The following is a 19,486-nucleotide window of genomic DNA, read 5'->3' on the forward strand; positions in this document are numbered from 1 at the left end:
AATTTCCTGCAGAGATCCGGGTCTAAATGAGACCTGTTGATGAGGCAGATGCAGAGGCACCCTCAGATATTCCCCCACAATGGGGCTGATCCTCAGTCCTTTTGCCAGGCAGACATTGCAAGGAGCTGTGCATCTACCTGCAGGTCTGCAGCACTTCTGGCAGGCAGGATGTGTGCAGGAGCTCAGTGCAGCAGAACTTCCCTGATACACACCAGCTGTGGGTTTACTCATTGACACAGCACCAGCCACTTCCCTAGGAGCCTGGGCTTTCTCACAGAGATTTACCTAACTAGACTGACTCAGGTGCTTGCCATGAAGGAGGTCTTTCCAGTAGCCATGCCCCACACAGCATCTTGCTGGCGTCCTCAGGGAGGGAGGTGGAGAGGCAGAACATGGGAAACTTCACCTTCCTCTCCTTGGGGCATCCCCCAACTTAGTAAATGGACACTAGGAGAAAAAGAAAGGGGTAAACTCAAACTTTTCTAGACAAAACATATTCTGTTCTCCAGGGACTTAGCAAGTGCCTCTCTGCATGGAGGGGTTCAGAGAGGTACTGACCATGCAGCACTGCCTGGAGGAGCAATGGCAGGTAGGGAAAACTGCATCTGAATATAATACACAGAATCAAGACAAGGTAACAGCTCATGTAGGGCCTTGGTTTTCCTTCATGTGTTATACTCCTTTCTTAATACTATTATTTTTTGACTTAAAAACCACTTCATTACTAGTAATTGTCAGTTGTTGCTTGTCTTGATGGATTAGTTGCTTGCTGGCATTTTTCTTTGAGAAATTTTAAATGACAAGCATTAGGCAAACTTTCATCCCTCATGTGGTTCTTCAAGAGACATGAGCAATTCTTTACCAGGAAAAGCTGGAGAATTCAGAAGGCAGAGTCTCAAGCTGAGCAGAATGCCCACTCAAGTTTCCCAAAATCAGACTTGGTTTTAGTTACACAACTGATATTGAGATGAGTGGTCATATTGCTGCTGCAGCACCTTCTGCAGGCAAAATTTTAATGCTTTCTTTTAATCGGAGCTATGTGCTCTTTAATATTTACTCTTGATTATTTCCTATTGACAGTCACTAAAACAAAGTGTATATTAATGCAGACAGGAGTTTCATTCATAGATGGTGAGCTACAACAGGATTATTTGCGAGTGCAAAGATCACTCACATGAATAAAGATTTGGTGGATCAGTGACTCCACTGGTAAAATGACTAAAATCCTTCTTCAAACACAATCCAGATATGTTTTCTTGCTACTTATCCAAACAAGTCTGCTTTTGTGCTGTTCCAGCTTAATTAACTGAAAGCACATAATTATTAGTGAGAGCTTCGACAGGACAGGAGAGGAAACATGCTTCTTGGTGATCAACTTGCAGCCACAACAAAAAAGAACCCAAACCAGCTCTGTGCAGAAAAAGCAACCCCCTCCTGCTACATTATTCCATTGATCTACAAACATTTACATCTCCTTTGTTAACTAGTTTTCTGTAGAAATTTCATGATCACTAAGGAACAGTCTTTCAACTGCACCTCAAGAAACTTCTGGTTTAGAGTGATGCAGTCTAAAAAAGAGGCTGTGTTTTTGCCCTTAAGTTGTGTTACACATGAAATCTGTCAAGCTTTTCTTGGACGTTCAAGATTCATTGTAAATAATTCAAATTGGATTTACAAAAGAGAGGAGGCTGTACAATGAATGCAAGAACTGCATGTTACTATCTCTCTGACAGTCAAAACTAACAAAAGCATTTCACGAAGGCTAAATAAAATTTTTTGTCCTCTTTCACATTGTTTTGTGATCTACATTCAGTACCAGATTGACAAAAATGAACATTTGGAGGATTTCTATCTAACATAATAATAAAATCTAAAGAACAAATAGTTCTGGCTATGGCAAGAGAATAGTCTCACCTGAATAAACTTTATCCACATAATGTGCACTGAAACTAAACACAGACAACACTGGTAGGTCACACATTAACAAGAAACACCTGCGAAATATCGCTGCAGCAACACTAAGGTAAGGTGCCTTCTCTTCCCATGGGAGTAACTAGGGAAGCTGAGACCAAGAACATACTATTTATTTACATATTTTTTTAAGGACAAGACACTTCTACAAGTAAAAAGTGCACAGCAGTTAGCAACACATTTGGAAAACTCATGTACAACTCCTAATTTTCAGGGTTAAATCCTATCTTTAGGTAGCCTTATAAACATGATGCTGGGGCTGCACAATATGAGCAACTGCAGACAAAATACAAAACTGGCTTTGTGCACCCAAATTCTTATTTAAAAAAATCACCGTGCTCCTTTCCAAGTTTACCTATTCTGTGATTCTATAAAGAGTTGCCTTAAGAACAGTTAATGAGCAGTGGAGGATTTTGTTTTTATTAAGTACACTTACAAAAGCATTATAAGATGGAATTAACCAATGCAAGATTAATAATTAGTCTGTATTCTGTAAGTCAGAAAAATGTGGAATTGAATTTGAACCTACCACCACCACCAGCGATGAAAAGCTTTCTCCAGTTATCAGTGCAGGTCATGTCAGATCCTTTAGCTGAGCATTTCCAGTGTGCAAGCATTATCAGCAATCCAGACTAATTCTGAGAGCATGCTATAATCAGTTTCCCTACCTGAAAGCCTGGCATAAATTAATACAGCATCAACAACAGCCCTTATCCCAAAGTGGTGTTTGAAGGCCTGAGAGTTGAAATCTCTCAGGACAGCATATACCAGCACAAGCCAGACCAGCAAGAATTCACAAAATTTTTTTCTGTGGATCATCTCCAGGCCAAATTCTGACCAATGGTGAGATGAATTCTCTGCTTCAAAGTCATATCCATTCAGCAGTGTCACTGCAGCAGAACTCAGCCAGTGTTATAGCTGCTGTCCTTCCAAAATGGATTATTAAGGAGTGCACAATAGTGATTGTACTCAGCAGAATAAGAACTGCAAACACCATCTGTTTATTTACACTGAAGACAGTCCTTGTATTCTCCAAAGATACTACCTTTTCATTAATCCCACTTAAATAACTGTAAATTTTCTGAAAGGCTAAGAGGTCTAATTTAGTGCTGTGGGTCTCGCAGGGAAATCGAGGATCTGTGCATAACTCCTCTGGGGAAATGTCCAAGTATCCCACTTCATTGGATATGCTGACCCTGCCAGTGTCCAGCGGGCTCAGCGGCAGTATTTGCGCCTTCCCGCTGCTCAGAAGAGCAATTCCCAGCTCCCGCAGCAGAATCCAGCGGAGCCGCCCCGCTTTGTCCCTCGGGAGCTCGGGAGAGCCGGCCCGGTGCCGCGGCGAGGCGCGCACTCGCCTATAGGTGGCGCTGTTGCCCCGGCTCACCGCGGAGCCCCCGTCCCGGGTAAGAAACCATTAATTGCAGTAATTCCGCAGGGCACTCGCAATGAACGTCTCCGATTTTATTGTCAACACACTCAAAAACAAACCTATGCTGAAAACAATTATTTCTGAGAACAGCAAAATACAAAATATTTTACGTAGAGGTTTGTTAATGTAACACAAAGAGAAGTGAGACGTAGAAGACGCCAATGGGTATCATTTGTGCTCATGGTCACAAGAACTGTACCACTACAGAATTGTCACATAGGCTTGGAAAGTGAGCATTTGACAGTTTAAGCATCACCTCTGTATTTCTAGAATTACATATTTACTTGGAAACTTTCTAGCAGTAGACAGGAAAGATGAAAATTTTGTCTTCAGGGTTTGTTTTGAAAGCACCATGACAACAGACTGTTCCAACTACTTCCTTACAGAGGGAAGTCTAAACAGAGACAATTATTGCAGTTGTAGCTTTTTAGGGGTAATGTTTATTGTTATCTATGATAGGTTTGTGAATACATTAACAAGCAAAATCAGTATTTCCCAGCAGTCCCTCTTGGAAAGCAAAACCAGCATCACCCAATTTTAATTTGTTCTTTTTATATTAAAGACAGCAATCTCTTATATTCTATACAAAATGCATATGCTTGGCCAGGCACTGACCAGCTTTCTCTTTTTCTAGATTCTAATCCAAATAAGCAAAACTTCTTTATTGGTTAGCAGCAAAGAAGTTCTGCAAACTTCACACAATAAATAGAATTCTGCTTGATTTAAATTTATTTCCAAAAGAGTGACATGACTAAATGATTTGTATTAGACAGTGACACATGTATCACACTCCATCACCAAGACCCTAGGCTTAGTCAGAAGGGGAGAGAGGAACAGAGTAAGGGAATGTCTGTTCTAAAACAACTGAAAGTTTTATGCTGTACTTTGCTTTTCTCTTAAAGGTCCCAAAGAAAAGTTTCTAAAGCTACCTCAAGGTTACTTCTCACACAGGCAACTTGGTTGAAAACTCAAGTTTGAACATCAACTCTTCTTGAAAAACTGAGACACCTCTGTTTTCCTACACTCAGTGACATTCCTGACTTGCAACAACACATACTTGTCTCTCTCCTCTCCTCTCCTCATCGCTTGCTCGATCGCTTTTCATGTTTATCCTTGGTGTGCTGGTTCCTGCTTTGGTGCCTTGGAGGAGAGTAGCTGATCCTCCTTCTGGATTGAAAGCTGGGTGTGTACGGGTGAATTCTGCGTTTCTTTGGTTTTTCTTCTTTCCTGCTTTTGCTTGGCTCAGACTCCTTATCATCTTCCTTTTGCTCACGCTCTTGGTCTTGTTCTTTTTGAGATGGCAACGTGTTTTTGATGGTATTAATAAGAAATCTTTTATTTGTACCAGCAAGAGGACATTTCAACCTGTAAAGACATGCAAAAGTCATCAAAAGACAAGGTAAAAACATCCCAAGACAAGTCTGAGATTTTAACTTCAGTGATTTTAAGACAGGTTTGTGATTTTGGCTTTCCTTGCATGCCACCTAGTGTAAACTCTCAGTACAGAAAAATAAGTTCCAAATCATCACCATTCTTTTGTCTTACTCTTTATGGGAAGAAAATTATTTTACTTCAAAATTCACATGATTTTCTCAAGGTAGTGTGTGTAGGGGGAAGCAAAGGATACCAATATATTTTAAAGTTGATGGTGCCTAACTTAGGTATTCAGAAATCAAACATTTAGTAACATACCCTAAGTCAAATCAGAATGCCTTACAGAGATCATGATCTTTTAAAGTCAGCATTATCTAGTGAACTGCAATATTCAGAAAGTAAGATACACATGCATGAGGAACCCAAATAGCTGTAGCATAAACATATACATGAGACATACCAATTTAAACTTATACTTAGCAACCACCAAAGTGTTTTATTTCTTTTTCTTAAATAATAAAGATACTTATCCAACTACTTTCTGCTTTGTTTTTACTTTCTCCTCTTGCAGCTTAACACTTTTGCACATAATTTATCAGCTAGTTTTAGGAAACAAGTATTGTAAATTTCATTTATTTTGCGGCTATCAACTGTACTCTACTTATTCCCAATTTATCACCTGTTAAATAATGGAACAAGAAAAAACAAGCTTAAATACATTCCTATAGAAAGCAGAAATCACTCTGAAGAGTTTGTTTATAGTTGGACTCACTGTGGTGTTTATCTTCACAGTTTTGAGACAAGTTACAGGATTCCTTTTAAAAAATCAGAGCTGTTAGAGATCACAGCAACTTACTGAATCAATCAGTCATGGAATCCTAACACCACAAAGTTAAGATCATCTACTTGAATATTTTGTGTAAGTGTAGAAATGATACCCAAACTACTCAAAAACCTTTGACACCTCTAAACCATCAGAACTATCAGAACAACAAGCAAACTACAACAAAGATCACGTATGATCATTTAGCACATTTCATGACTCAACTGGACATGCAATTTACCATGTGGTTTGGTTCAGGTCTACCTACTAAGCATTACTGATAATTGTTCTTGTGCTAAATCCTTCAAGAGCTTAGGAGAGCAATTTTAGAAGTATACAGCCGTGCTGTTTTAATTCCACTAGGTATTTTCTGATACACTTTACTGCATAGAATTTTAGAATTTTCTAAACTTTCTTCATATAAATCGACACTATTTTTCTCAAATCCTGGTTTTAAATAAGTAAGATCTTTAATCTAGTATATCTCTTTTGTAAATTAGATAAATAAATGTCAGTAGAACAGGGTTTCTGTTTGAAGCTACACAAGATGAACATGGTGCTGAACAAGTCATGGCACAGGTTACACTCAAGACATAACAGAAACCAGCCAAAATTAAAGTCCTTTGTATGTCTTATGACTGCATTAAACTATTGTACCTCAGCATTTCCTACCAAGGAGGGCAGCCTTCTCTAGGCTGCATCCAGGCAAAATCCATTTCACATTTGTTCTTCCTCTTGCCTTTTCTTAAGAAATGCACTGATTTAAGCACTAATATATAGTGCTAGAATGAGACAGTCAATTTAACCTAAATAAATCCATCTGGCTGAAGCATTTATTTCTTTTTGACACTAAGAGTGCTGCCTGAGCTATACTAAGAATGAAAATTGATGAGAAATGCTGGACTTGAGAGTCAGCTAAGAGATGTCATTAGTTTACTATCATATTGTGATTAAAGTGAGCCACCAGGCTTTCATGGAGCAGCAGTAAGTCATGGCACTGAAGAAAAGCATTAGTTCTTAGTTTTATTGACTTCAGACTTCAACAAAGCACATGTTGCCTCTAAATCTTCAAGCAAGCAAGATGTATGGTGTGTGCTATATTACACACACAGAGCACAAGTTCACAAATAGCCATGGTATATATGGAACTGTGAAGACTGAAAGTGAACTTTGATATCTTTGAGATCATCTCTAATGGTGAGGAAATTGCCATCTCCAAAGGCCAGGCTTGGGTTTGCTGTAGGGCCTGATCCTGCAGTGCTCAATTCACAAACAGGTTTGCCCTCAGGTGAGTTCAGGAGGGCTGGGAGGCAATCTCAGCCTGGGCATGGCGGAACACAATGCTGCTGTGACCAGCAAACAGTGCCACAGAACTGATTTGAGAAGCTTTGCTTTTAAACAAACAAACCAACCAACCAGCAAAAACCAAACAAGTTAAAAGAACATTAAAGTTCTGAAGTGAAATCTGCCCCAAGCAGGGCTGCAGGCATGTGTGAGGCAAGGACACAAACTGCAGTGCTAGAGCCTTCCTGTCTATCACACTCCAGTTCTGTAGCAGTCTTCACCCATTTTAAGGTTCGCTTTCTGCTCCGCATGCTCCAAAAGCTAGAGCAAGCTATTCTCTCAGACAGAATCTTGCCTCCCTCCACAAATAAATCTCACACCACTCAAAATCTCTCCACTATATAATAACCAAGACAATGCAACACAATGATATTGCCCTTTAAGAAAAAATTAAATCACTCATTGTTAATGTAGGTCAAATATTAACCCTATTTTTGACCCTTTAAGTCAATTTCTGTGCAGTAACACAGAATTTCCAACCAGTGCCTGCCATCCCATGCAGCAGTGCAGTTCAGCACAGAAATGTACTATACAAGTTCCTAACAGTAAAAACATGCTGACACCCTTTAAGACACAAGAGCACAATGCCATGTGCCAGTCTTGTCTCTGCGGAGTAACTGGACACGCCAAACAGGATTGGCGCAGTCAGCCTTACCATACAGATTAAACCCCATCTTTCTAAGAAAAAAAGTTCTCTACGGATGAACTGACAAGTACATTTCTACCATTTCCAAACTGCCATGGAAAAGATAGTATTTCATTAGAAGAGTGACTGAAGAGGGAGGGGAAACGGCTAGAGGTTGTTTTGCCAAACCAAGTAATCTGTGTTGTTACCCTGTTATGGGGGACCTTACAAAAGAGGATGCCTCAGAGGACACTGAAAGTTTTGAAATACGGTCTTGGCAGCCAGGTGCAGCTGGCAAGACTTTGTAGGATCATAGAATCTGGTTTGGAAGGGACCTTAAATATTGTCAAGTTCCAACACCTTTCACTAGATCAGGTTGCTCAGAGCTCCATCCAACCTGGCCTTAAACACTTCCAGAGACAAGACATCCAGAGCTTCTCTGGGCAATCTGTTCCAGTGACAGCTTGAGTTAGGATGTTCCCTGATTACAAGATTTAAACATATTTTTTTCAATCTCTATCTGTACCCTGTTTCTCCTCCTCCTCATATTCAAATGAAAGCTGAGGGGAATCTATTGCAGTGTTCCTGCACACAACACCCATTCAAAGACAAGATGCAACACAGCACTTCACAGTTTCAGTAGCATCATCATTTTGTATTCTGCTGTACTTCTAACAGATTTGGTATTGAACAGAAAGCTATCTACAGGAATGAAAGCAATTTTAGGATTGCTTTACACAAAATAGACTTTAAAATAATGTAATGCTTCCAATTTTTTTTAATTGTAATTTCATCTGCTCTTACAATGCAGAGCTGAACAAACCATCCAAAAATATCATGTTTTCCAGTTCTTACTTTACATAAGCTTTTCAAATAAGATGAGAAGCAACATTCAATTTAGCTTTGGCTCATGTTATCAGCATCTCCGAAGATCAGACCTATACATTGGAAAAAAAGGCATCTAGAACTTTTTTCACACAGTCACTTTTGTGGCATTTTAACTGCCTTTTTTAGTTAAAGCAGAACAACTGCTTAAAATGGGACCTAACTTCACTGCTATAAAGAAAGTCATGAATTACGTACATAGAACCAAGAGAAACACTTCAAAGAAGCTGAATGTTTGGCTTTATTTTAATTAGAAACAATGGAAACTCCCAAATACCCTATTTAATCTATGTCCAATAGCCTCTGATGAAACAAATTTATCTAAGCATTTCAAATATTCTTCGACTATTTGTCCAAAACTCCTCACCCTGGATCCAACTGATCCTTCAAATGTTAGCTTCCAGACAACTGCTCTGCTGTCTTTTCTCATCTCAGAAGTTCCAGCACTACAGCATCATCACTAGGATTCAACCACAGATTCTGCTCTGTTCTGATTAACATTTCCAGGATTAAGACACCTTCAGAAGAGGGTTCTTCCTTACCCTTCTCTCACACATTTCCTTATTTGTGATTAGCTGTACTAATGCTTGAGCCAGACACATTAGCAGCAGGATCTACATCATGTGTTATCATAAGGATTCAGGAGACCCCCCATCCCCCAACAAGAATCACCCCAGCCACAGAGTACGTACAGAAGGAACACTGCAGGAACTAGAAATACTGCACTGCTGAATGAAATCTACAAATAAGAATATCTGGCATTTCTTGGATTCATTCACCACGGACCTACATACTGCCTATCTGAGCAGTCCTGAGAGTATGGAGGGCAGTGAGCTGAGATTCTTAACCAACTAAGAGATCATGCAGCCCTCCAGCAGTACTGACAGTTGCTCCATGTCCAGAGAGCCTCAAATAATTTCCCTTCCCGAACAAAGTCTTGGCAAATATCACTGCCAACGTCCCTGCTGGTTACATGTGCCAAACTGGGGCAAGCCTTTCTTCCACGAGCCTCTAAGGTTGCAGCACCTGCCCATGTCATCCACATTAAACTTGTAAGACAATGTGAAACCAGCAACACATTCCCAAACTAGAAGAAATATTAACGATACTGCCCTGTATTTCAAGGTTCAGTCTTTGTATGAGACTGGGCTGCAGGTTGATGGCTTTGTGCATTTTTTTTTGTACCTGTCAGCTAAGCTGGTTTGGATACTTGTATTTTAGGCTCCAGCAACCATCATCTATCTCAAATTATGAGACAGCAAAAGGTTAGGCAGGGGTTCTTGGGGAACTTTTTCGAACAGTGTACCTGAGCTATGGAGAACTAATCACTCTGGACAGTAAAAGAGCCATGGCTTGAACCTGAGAGCAGTCCCAAAACAGTGCTGAGAGGCTTGCTGAAGGCTTTGCTGCCATCAATACTCACCAGGAGACACTACTCCTTTGTAATGGTATGCACAATATAGTCACCCCACCCAGAAATGCCACTTCTCCACATACCTCCCTTTGACCAACTTCTGTAAATGCCACTGACTCCAGAAATGTATTTCCCAGTATTCAACAGCTGCTGGAGAGCAACATAAACTGGAATCAGTGAAGTATGAGCAGTAGCAGCCTCTGCTTCTCCTTACCCAAAGACAGATGGCAGAACAAATCTTTTCTTCATAGGTTGAGCTGCTTCAACTTTCCAGTGCCAATGCAGGACTGATGGCCTTACACTAGATGTCTCCAGGGTGTGTGCATCTCTTCTCCAGGACTCCTCTGACAAAGGGCTGAGGAATCCCAGAAGTCCTCATGAAACACACCTGTAAGCATTTTGAGTTTGGCAAGGAAGGAAGGTTTTGTGTTTCACCTGTTAGCACCGTGCTTTTAGACAAGCTGGTGATGACCTTGTCTTTGCTTCCATCAGTTATGATTTCCTCAATCTGGTCTACTAGTAACACATTTTCATGAGCTAACTGCTCTGCTAATTTCATTTGCTCATTTCATTCCCAGAGCTCTGAGCAGAATTTACTTTCTTCTCAGTAGTTTACACCTTGCAAGGTTACATCTCAGTCCTGGATGTAATCTCTGAAGCCCTTCAGGATCAGTAACACTTGACAGCATTTTGCTGGAGTGTGATATTCAACTGAGCATAGTTAAGTTTTCTTCCAAATATCTTACCCATTATATCTCCCATGTGTTTGTGCAATACTTAGCTGTCGGGCCAGTTCAGAAGCACCAGAACTGCATAACAGGGCACAAAAAAATATTGAAGAGGTGACAGCAGTGGCAGCTTCTGTTCTGTCTGTTGTGTCTGCAGAACTGGACAGCAAAGACTTATTGCCTTTGGGGGGGCTTTATACTTTTCTTTCAGCCACATACTAGCTTATGCCAAACCCTACAGCAGTAGATTTGTCAACAAAAGGGATTACTACCAGTCTCTCTAAGGATAGATTCAGTGAGATAAAAATCCCTGAAGATGCAATACGTACAAAGAAATCATCTCTAAGAATATGATCTCCTGAGATGCAGAAGAACTACCTTGAAGAAGGTACTACTGAGCATATTCAGAAACAAAGATATTCAGCAAATCACTTCCTAGGCGCTGGGTATGGGCCCCTGAGGGACACAGGGCACTGTAGGGATGGATCCTTTGTTTGATCCAGTACAGCTGCTCACTCAGTACCTCTGCAGTGGAAAGCACTTCAATAGACTCAGTTCAGGGTATCACCATGCCAAGCCCTGAGTCAAGAGTCAAGAGTCTTCTTCTGTCTTGACAGTCCTTTCCTCCTACAACTTTAGCAGAACCCTGACCTAGCCAGACACCATTAATCTGAACCTGCTCTGAACAACAGGACACCCTTGCCTATCCCATTCCCTGGTAGGCCCTGGGCATCAGGTTTCAGCAAACTGCATTCTGAGCTGATTATCATAGCCAGCTGAACAGGACCACTATCCTCTTACAAACAAGGAATAAGAAGAAGCCACATTCAGGAGCAGATGCCCATACACTCTCCTGGCAGGTATTCCAGACTGCACAAGTGGCAGCAAAATTGTACAGGGGCACCTGAGTATCTCCCTGCTGAAATCTTTGGTTTCCATATCTGGAATCAACTTGCAAATTCAGAGTAACTGGATGCAGACATCACTTGATGGTGCTAACTGTGTGCACTGGGTTACCTGGCCACATGGCTAGGCTGGCAGGGTCAAAGCACGGTGGATCAGTACAGCTACAGCCACTCTAGGGGATTAAACCAATTAAGCTGTTTTAACAGAAAGGGAATGAACTGCATCCCTAGAAGAAATACTGAGTAAAACGTACACAAAATCCCAAACCTGTTTGAAAACATAAAGGAGTAACTATTTTTTTTTTTCAGCAAGACACTATATCAATCTCTTCAGAGCTATTAAAACAAACAGACAACTGAGCTGAGACCTTAATGAACAGGGCAGGCTTATCTCTTTGTACTGTTGATGGAGGAACACTAACCTTTTCTACAAGTGCATTTAGTGCACTCAACTGGTGCACTACTTGTGTGAATGTTCCTAGATCCAATGGTTCTTATTAAAGTCATATACATTATTTTATGATGAATGACCCTCCTCAGCATGTTATTACTTCTCTAACTGCAATTACATGCATTACATTCCGTGTCAATCTAGCTGTAAAATCTGGAATACTGCATTGAAGAATTAATGTTGTATTTAAGATTTAAATACTGTGATTTTTTCCCAGTTACTATACAAATAAGCCCATGGGTTTTAGGTTTTTTTAGTATTAAAAAGTAACCCTCTTCCAAAACTGGATTATACTTTGGAGTTCATTGAGTTCATTTTGGCTAAAATTTACATATTAATTGTCTAGTAAAGGATAGTTTGTTGTTTTATTAATATAAGGCTTTAGCTTTCTTTGTCAGGTTATGAATTCTTTTCACTTAAAACAGAGTAACCCAGTAATATGCGGCTGCTATGTAAGTACATGCACAAAGACTCATGAGATTCCAACCCAAACTTTGCAATTCCATCTATCATAAGAACATATTCCCTATTTTCCAATTGCTTCGTCTTCAACACATTCAGACAAGCAATTTCCTGCAGACAGAATTTACCTGAACTTCTTTCTTATTTAGACTGGAATTTTTGCCCAAATATGTAGATGAGTACAAATTATTTAAACATGAAACACATAAAAAGGTAGAGACTTCTGTCACACATTAAAGACAAGATTTATTTTGGCATCACAATTCATCTCCTCCTGGCACAACTTACCAACCCATAGCTCCCATGGTTTCAGCTCTGGTTCTCCCACGTTTTGCCTCTTTAAGTAATTCTTCCACAGCCTTCCTGAGTAAGAGAAAAAGGAAAAGGTCACCACTTGTGGAACACAAGAACTTGCCACTTTATGCACTTAGGCAAATAAAACAGATAGCTTTATTCACTGTAGTGAATTAAGCAATAAAGAAGCTACCAAAATCACCTTGACTTTTAAGATAATTCAAATTCCTATGCACCAAGATTAAAAGAAACATCCTGAAATATTAAAACCAACTAAAGGTGTTGCAAATACAAAAACTGTAACACTGAATGAAAAACAGGGCTTGGGGCACTTCAAATCCCTTTTAAGCATACTTCTGCCTGTGAGCACAAGCTGGGTCCTATCATACCACAGGCACTCATGGAAAAGGAGTATCTCCCAGGTACCTTCTCCAAAATGGCAAGTTCAGCCATCAGCAACCTCACCAGCTACTGGCGCCTTCCCAGGTAAGAGAAGCAGCGGGTGTGGGATGGCTGCTTGCAAGAACACCAAAAAAGGGGTGCAAAACACAGGCTGTAGCACTGGAATATGAGAGATGTTGCATACACAGGCCTTAATGAAATTACAGCTTTTTTTTTTTTTTTTCTCCAGACCTCAGAATTTGCTATCTGAGCATCCTGAGCTAGGTCACAGCGATCACAGTAGGAACACAGGGCTTTTATAGAAGCTTGTCCTGAGCCTTCAAACAGCAATGTCAGACAAAGGTGAGGAAGGAGGGGAAGAAAGTGTCTGACTTTTAATTACCAGTTACCAAACTTGGTGATTCTCTCTTTAAGAAACCTGACTGAAAGACTAAAAGCCTGTCATTATTATTGTACTACAAAATCTGTAACAATTTCTAATTGAAATAAGAAACCAAATAATCTGAGCTACAAAGCACTAATAAAGCCCACACATAGGTATTTTAAACAGCTATGATTCAGTTTTAGGGAAAACATCATAAAAAATTAATATGGTGAGACCAATTCTATTAACTTAGGCAGGAATTACATGCCTTTAAGTATTTGAGACTTTTTTTTGTTCTATCAAAGCTCAGACTGACTTGGCATCCACCTTAGCAGCCTTCTAGTTCCACACCTTCATTATCAACCATTGTTTCCTAATACTCTTCTTTCAACATTGCCCTTATTCACTGCAGCTTTACAAAGCCCTTTCAGCTTGCACAGACAAATGAAATGCAATGCCCATGTCCTCTCTGAAATAATGTTTCCACTCACTGAACTTATATCCTCTACACAAGCAAGCCAAAAGCTACGCAAACAAGTTTTTAAAATTTGCTTTTATAGGCCTCGTGGGACTCCACATTCCTCAGTCTCTTCATTTTTACAGCTTGGTTACAATACAAACAGTTCCATGGCTGCCAGCTTCAATTCTAAAGGCAGCAGCATGAGCAAAGGGAATGCAGCATGTAACTTTCACATGAGAACCATCCAAACACTGGGAGACTGATAGGAGAGAAAATTAGGGACAGGGGCACATTTAAAGAACTCTGTCATCATTCTGACATGTTTTATAGCAAGCACCACTTAAAACTTGCTGTGGTAATTATTTTTGGGCAATCAAGTTGCAGAATTGCAGTAACATGAAGGTACAAGCAGTGATATTTTTATCTTCAAGAGTATGTTACAAGACCTATTTACATTTCTGAGAGATTAGAGTTTTTCCTCTCTCTGTATTCCAAGGTTACAGGCAAAGCTCCCATTGCATATATCTTAATAACCAGCATCGTATATGCATGTGTCCAAATAACAGAATAATTCCTAGTCAGGCAAAATGAAAAGTATTTTCTATTCCTCAGTCAGGGGAAGAGCTTCATAATTATTTTCCAAAAGGTCAAATGGATAGACTGAAAAAATGAATAATTGGGATTAAAGAGGTATGTCTGACAGTTACAGGCAATGAAAGCACCCTGTTATTACAGAGACCACCCATGGTTTGTGATTGCAGATGACTGTCAGGAGAAGACAGATGATGCTGGATCTGACAGCCGAGAGGCCAGAGAGCCACAGCTCCATGTGCAGGTCCAACCAGTAGCAAGGCTGAAAACCAGCTCCCAGGAGCAGATGTACACACCAGGCACATACACTGCTGGCCACATCCATCACAGACAGACACACAGTTTGCTCAGACCCACAGCTTCATCCTGCTTCTCTCCAGCTGGATATGGGAGGCCCCAAATCTTCAGCCCAACTGCACTGCCCGTACAGACCATCACACAGGGCTGACTGGGACACCCTGGGCCCCAGCACCCAACCCCACTTCACTCTCGCCTGTAGAGACACACCAGCACACGCACACATCTCACCCCTAACCCTACAGTCTATTCAGCAGCTGGGCAGGACTCCCTGGGGTCCCAACAGCTAGCTCCTCCTGCCTCACGCTCCAGCTCTCTCCCTACTCACCCACTTACCAGCTATTCCAGCTTGATCTCCACCAACAGCCACACGGTCCCTCACACACCCATACTTGCTCCAGTACGACAGCACACATAAACACATGGTCCCCAATCCCATTTCAAGGGCTTACATTTGGTTTACTCACTCTGTGACATGTCCCCAGTTGCCAGCACCCAGGCCTCCAGCCCAGGTCCAAGCCCAGCTGCTGGCATCCAAACCTTCACATGTTCCAGCAGCTAGCACCATGGACATATGGTCCCTCCAACCCACAGTCTGACTGTAGCTGCTAGCACTAGGATGTCCCTGTCCCCTCAAACAGTCCTTCACCCAAGACAGAGTTAGAAAGGAATTTAACAGAAGACAGGACAGACTGCGATGATTAGGCACAGGGCATGGCCAGACCAGAGTACCAACCAGCAGCCTATACACACATGACCAGAACTTTTTATTCCCTTGTTCCTTTATTTTCCCACTCTCACTTCTCCCCACATCACTAGAACTTCCTGCTTTCCCTGTCCTTGGTTTCTCCCCTACACATCCCACATCACAAACAAGTGACTGAAGACACTGACAGTGTTATTTAAAATTAAATCTCATGTGCTGGTCCTATCTGCTCACCCTTACGAAGAAAACTGATGAAAATGAAAGTCAGGAATAAAACCCAGGGCACAACTACAAGGTGAAGAATGAAAAGAAGCACAATACACCACAAGCTTCCTGACATTTGCTGAAAGACATCCCACATTGGGGATGTGAATGCTCTCATTCTTTGCTGATCAGGTTTTGTACCTATTTAAGTATTCTACTTGCCAAGTCTTGTGAGTGCTATTTGCAGCACATTTCTGTGCTGATATTCTCACCAGCCTGAGTAGTGAACGTAGCACTCCATTTCAAACATCAATCTTAGCTTGCAGACCACTTTTTTCTTTTTTTTTTTTTTTTTCACCAGGGGTAAGGAATACTGAATCCTGACACTTGACTTTAATAGTTAAAATCAATAGTAAAAACCATTAATTTTCTCCAAGGCACAAAGCTTGCTTGTTAAAAAGTGTGGCTGGGCTGCCCATGCAGCAAAAATATTAGATTATTGATTCTCAACTCAACTACAGGCCTCTTGTTACAGAATTATAGCATTCTTTGTGATTCAGAGCACCATCTCCTTCGGAAATAATCCCAAGTAAATGATGCTCTAAATAAGCTTGGCAGGTATTTCTAATAAAGTATGATATCCAAGGCTGTGAAATATTTGTAGCTACTGAGAGACAGAATGGATTATGGAAGGATATGGACACACAGTATAACAAAGCCACTTCCTCTGTACTTGAAGAGAAATGATGCATCTTCTGTGCTTCAAACACACAGAACCACAATGACAATACTTTAGGAAGCAGAGGGGGAAGAAATATTTCATTTTTTACATAAGAATGAAAATGGTGACCTCCATAATATGAGTGTATATTTAGTTGAAATATACTAGGAAAGTCACTTACAGGTGCTTGCAGAGGAAACAAACTGAGCAGCTCCTATTAGCTAATTCACAACTTTTCCCACCTCCTTCTTGGCTCATAACTTCAAATACCATTAATCATATGTTAACATAATTTAGAATTTTCTTAAGAATCACATGGAACCTTAAGGCTCAGGGTCTTCACTGATGTACCAGCAAGTTCCCAGGGGAAAATCTCAGTTCATACTTCCATCAATGGTTATTGGGTAAGATGGAGCAGAAGTAGTAGTTCAGTAGAATGTAGCAAATATTACTGTTTTACACATCTGTGGTATTTACAGCTTTTAGAGTTTTAAAATCCACAGAATGCAACAGTCACATGGGAACTTAAAAGTTAGTATTCAGCTTCTAGGAAAACCTCACTTCATATTAAAGTGAGGAAAACATCAAAAGCAAGATCAAGTGAGAGTCAGACACAGTAAAATTGAAAAATATTATCAGGCAATGTGGCAGTAAGGATAAAATAAAAGAAGCTAGATGAAGGGACTTCTCCCTAGATAGTAACAAAAATATAGGGCGACTGACTTAACAGATCACTTTTTAGAATACTGGGACACAAAATTCATTTCTGACCTGAAAAGTGCACAAAAATACTACATTTCTTTTTCCCTCATGGTAAATTAAATAAAAACCACATGTATAAAAACCTTAAGTTTTTATTTAAGATCTGTGCATTGCAGGACAAGCCTGAGTTCAGAGACAGACTACTAAAAGTATTCCACATAAACCCATTTTTAAATGCTAAAAATCCACCTAAAGTAGTTAACACAGTGGCTACAGAACAGAAATGCTATTATTTGTATGTTAACCCATATTATAAACGCATATTATAAAACCCTTAAAATTTATAAGCCTAAACTACCATTGCTACACTACTCACAGGAGAATATGATCAGTAAGTTATTGAATATGAATCTAAGGCATAATGTTTCTAACCCAAAGGACAAAGAAAGGTCTGTGTTAGGCTGGAAGGGCTCTGTACTGAAGACTGCACAGGGAAGCACTATTTGGAGAGAGTAATGCCAAAGCACACCCTCTAAATGCACAGAGCACAAGCTCAATTCAGGGTGCTACCACCAAATCGAGCTGGTATGAAAATTTAAGGTGTGGAAAAGTAACTAATGATAGGTGGATCCAGGACAGGAAGAGCTAATTGTCAAGTGCACTGCATTGTGGTTGTAATGTGTTTGGGGCCGACTAAACACCCTTTGAGGTGCACAGTGACACGGACTGGTGACACCAAACAGCTAAACCCTGCTGTGTCACTTTGTTAAGTGACACTGAGCTTATTATCTACCACGGGGCCACAGAACAGGAGTAGCAAATCCCAACTTGGACTGAGCCTTCGAGGAAGGGTAAAGCTTTGAATGTAGTTCCTGGGAAGAAGAGCATCAGTCAGGAGGTGACTGTGGAGGAGTCAGCTACAGCTGGTGAGGTCAGCTATGCCCTGAATGCCCAGAGAACCCCCGGTCCCCAGCATGGCAACAGCAACCACCAGTCAGCATGGAAGAACAGCGGCATAGTTTCAACTCGCCATGAATAAAAAAGGTTTAAGTTTGGAATGGCAGCAGTACAAATAACATTCATGCATACACAGAAAGAAGCTTTAATTATTAAACTGATGATCTGAAAGCAGAAGTAGCTCTGGAAGAATTAAAAGCCTCTTAGAAAGCATTAAGCTCTCTAGCCCTTCCACTGTCTCAGTACTATTGCTTTTGGCACATTTCAAATACCTGCTAGATTTAAACAGAAGTTATTTTCAGTAAGCATTCCCAGATATGGTTTCCTAGAAGTTAAAGGAGAGAACCATGAGGAGAACAGTTCAGTATGCCTCTGGTCATCACTTCACTGTAACAGTTGTTTTAAACAGCCATAAGGAAAGTGAACAACCCAGAAATAAGCAAGCAAAAAAAAAAAATTCCCATCACACAAATAGGACTATTTTGCAGAACATTTGTGACATAAACATCAAAAGTCTATTCCTAAAACAAAAGCAAGAGAGGCCTACTTTGAGTATCCAAATACAGAAATCAATGTTTTATTCCTCAGTGTTTGCTTGGGAGCAACTCAAAACATGCAGCAAGAAGAATTCACTGATCCCAGCGAAATGCCAAGCAGAAAACAATTTCATTTTTTGACAAAATAACTGCCAAGCATTTTGTATTTTTTTTGATACAAAAATACAATTCTAACAACTGGTCAACGGGCACATATTCAGCACTGAAAAATGAAATTCCTAACAACATAAGGTGTTCTGGGATTTTTATAATTTATTTTGCCAAGTACACAACAAGATCAAATTGTAATAAGGAGTGAACCACCCAAGACCTTCCAATCTCGATTCTAAGCGACAGCAGCACGCAGCCAAAGTTGTGTGCGGAAGACGCGGCCGAAGCAGCTCCAGGCCGCGCACCGTGACCGCACACGCACGGCAGGGGCTGGCTGGGGACAGCGGGCACAGCCCGGCGGAGCTCGGGCCCGCTCTGCGGCGCGGTCGGGCCGGGAGGAGCCGCCCCCGGCCCCGGCCCCGGCCCCAGCCCCAGCCCGGCGCTGCCCGGGCCTCGCGGCGCGGGAGGCGCTGCCGGGCCTGAGCAGCGCAGCAGCCCCGCAGAGGCCGCTCGCTCTCGGGACCGCTCCCCGCGCTGTCGCTCGTCCCTCACCTCTCCAGCTCCGGGTCCTCCTCCATGGCTACCCCACTGTCCCCCGCTGCGGCTCCTCAGGGGCCGGCCGGCGCCATCATCCGCTGTCGGCCGGGCGGGGCGGGGCAGCGGGGCGGGCGTAGGGGCCGGCGAGGACCCCGGCGGGAGGAGCCGGGGCGGTGCGAGCCGCGTCCCGCCA

General features: G+C 41.4%; 1 protein-coding gene across 1 annotated transcript; it reads right to left on the bottom strand.

Annotated features, from left to right (window-relative positions):
• Window positions 1–3,417: 3,417 nt before the first annotated feature.
• On the bottom strand, window positions 3,418–19,429 carry POLR1D (RNA polymerase I and III subunit D). Its single transcript, XM_058019158.1, has 3 exons — window positions 19,309–19,429; window positions 12,700–12,774; window positions 3,418–4,765 (listed from the first exon to the last, which is right to left on the bottom strand). Exons 1-3 carry the CDS (start codon window positions 19,332–19,334, stop codon window positions 4,480–4,482), a joined length of 387 nt encoding a protein of 128 aa, XP_057875141.1. The 5' UTR covers window positions 19,335–19,429; the 3' UTR covers window positions 3,418–4,479.
• Window positions 19,430–19,486: the final 57 nt, after the last annotated feature.

This window comes from Melospiza georgiana, chromosome 2 (assembly GCF_028018845.1).
Source record: "Melospiza georgiana isolate bMelGeo1 chromosome 2, bMelGeo1.pri, whole genome shotgun sequence".
NCBI classification, from domain to species: Eukaryota; Metazoa; Chordata; class Aves; order Passeriformes; family Passerellidae; genus Melospiza; species Melospiza georgiana.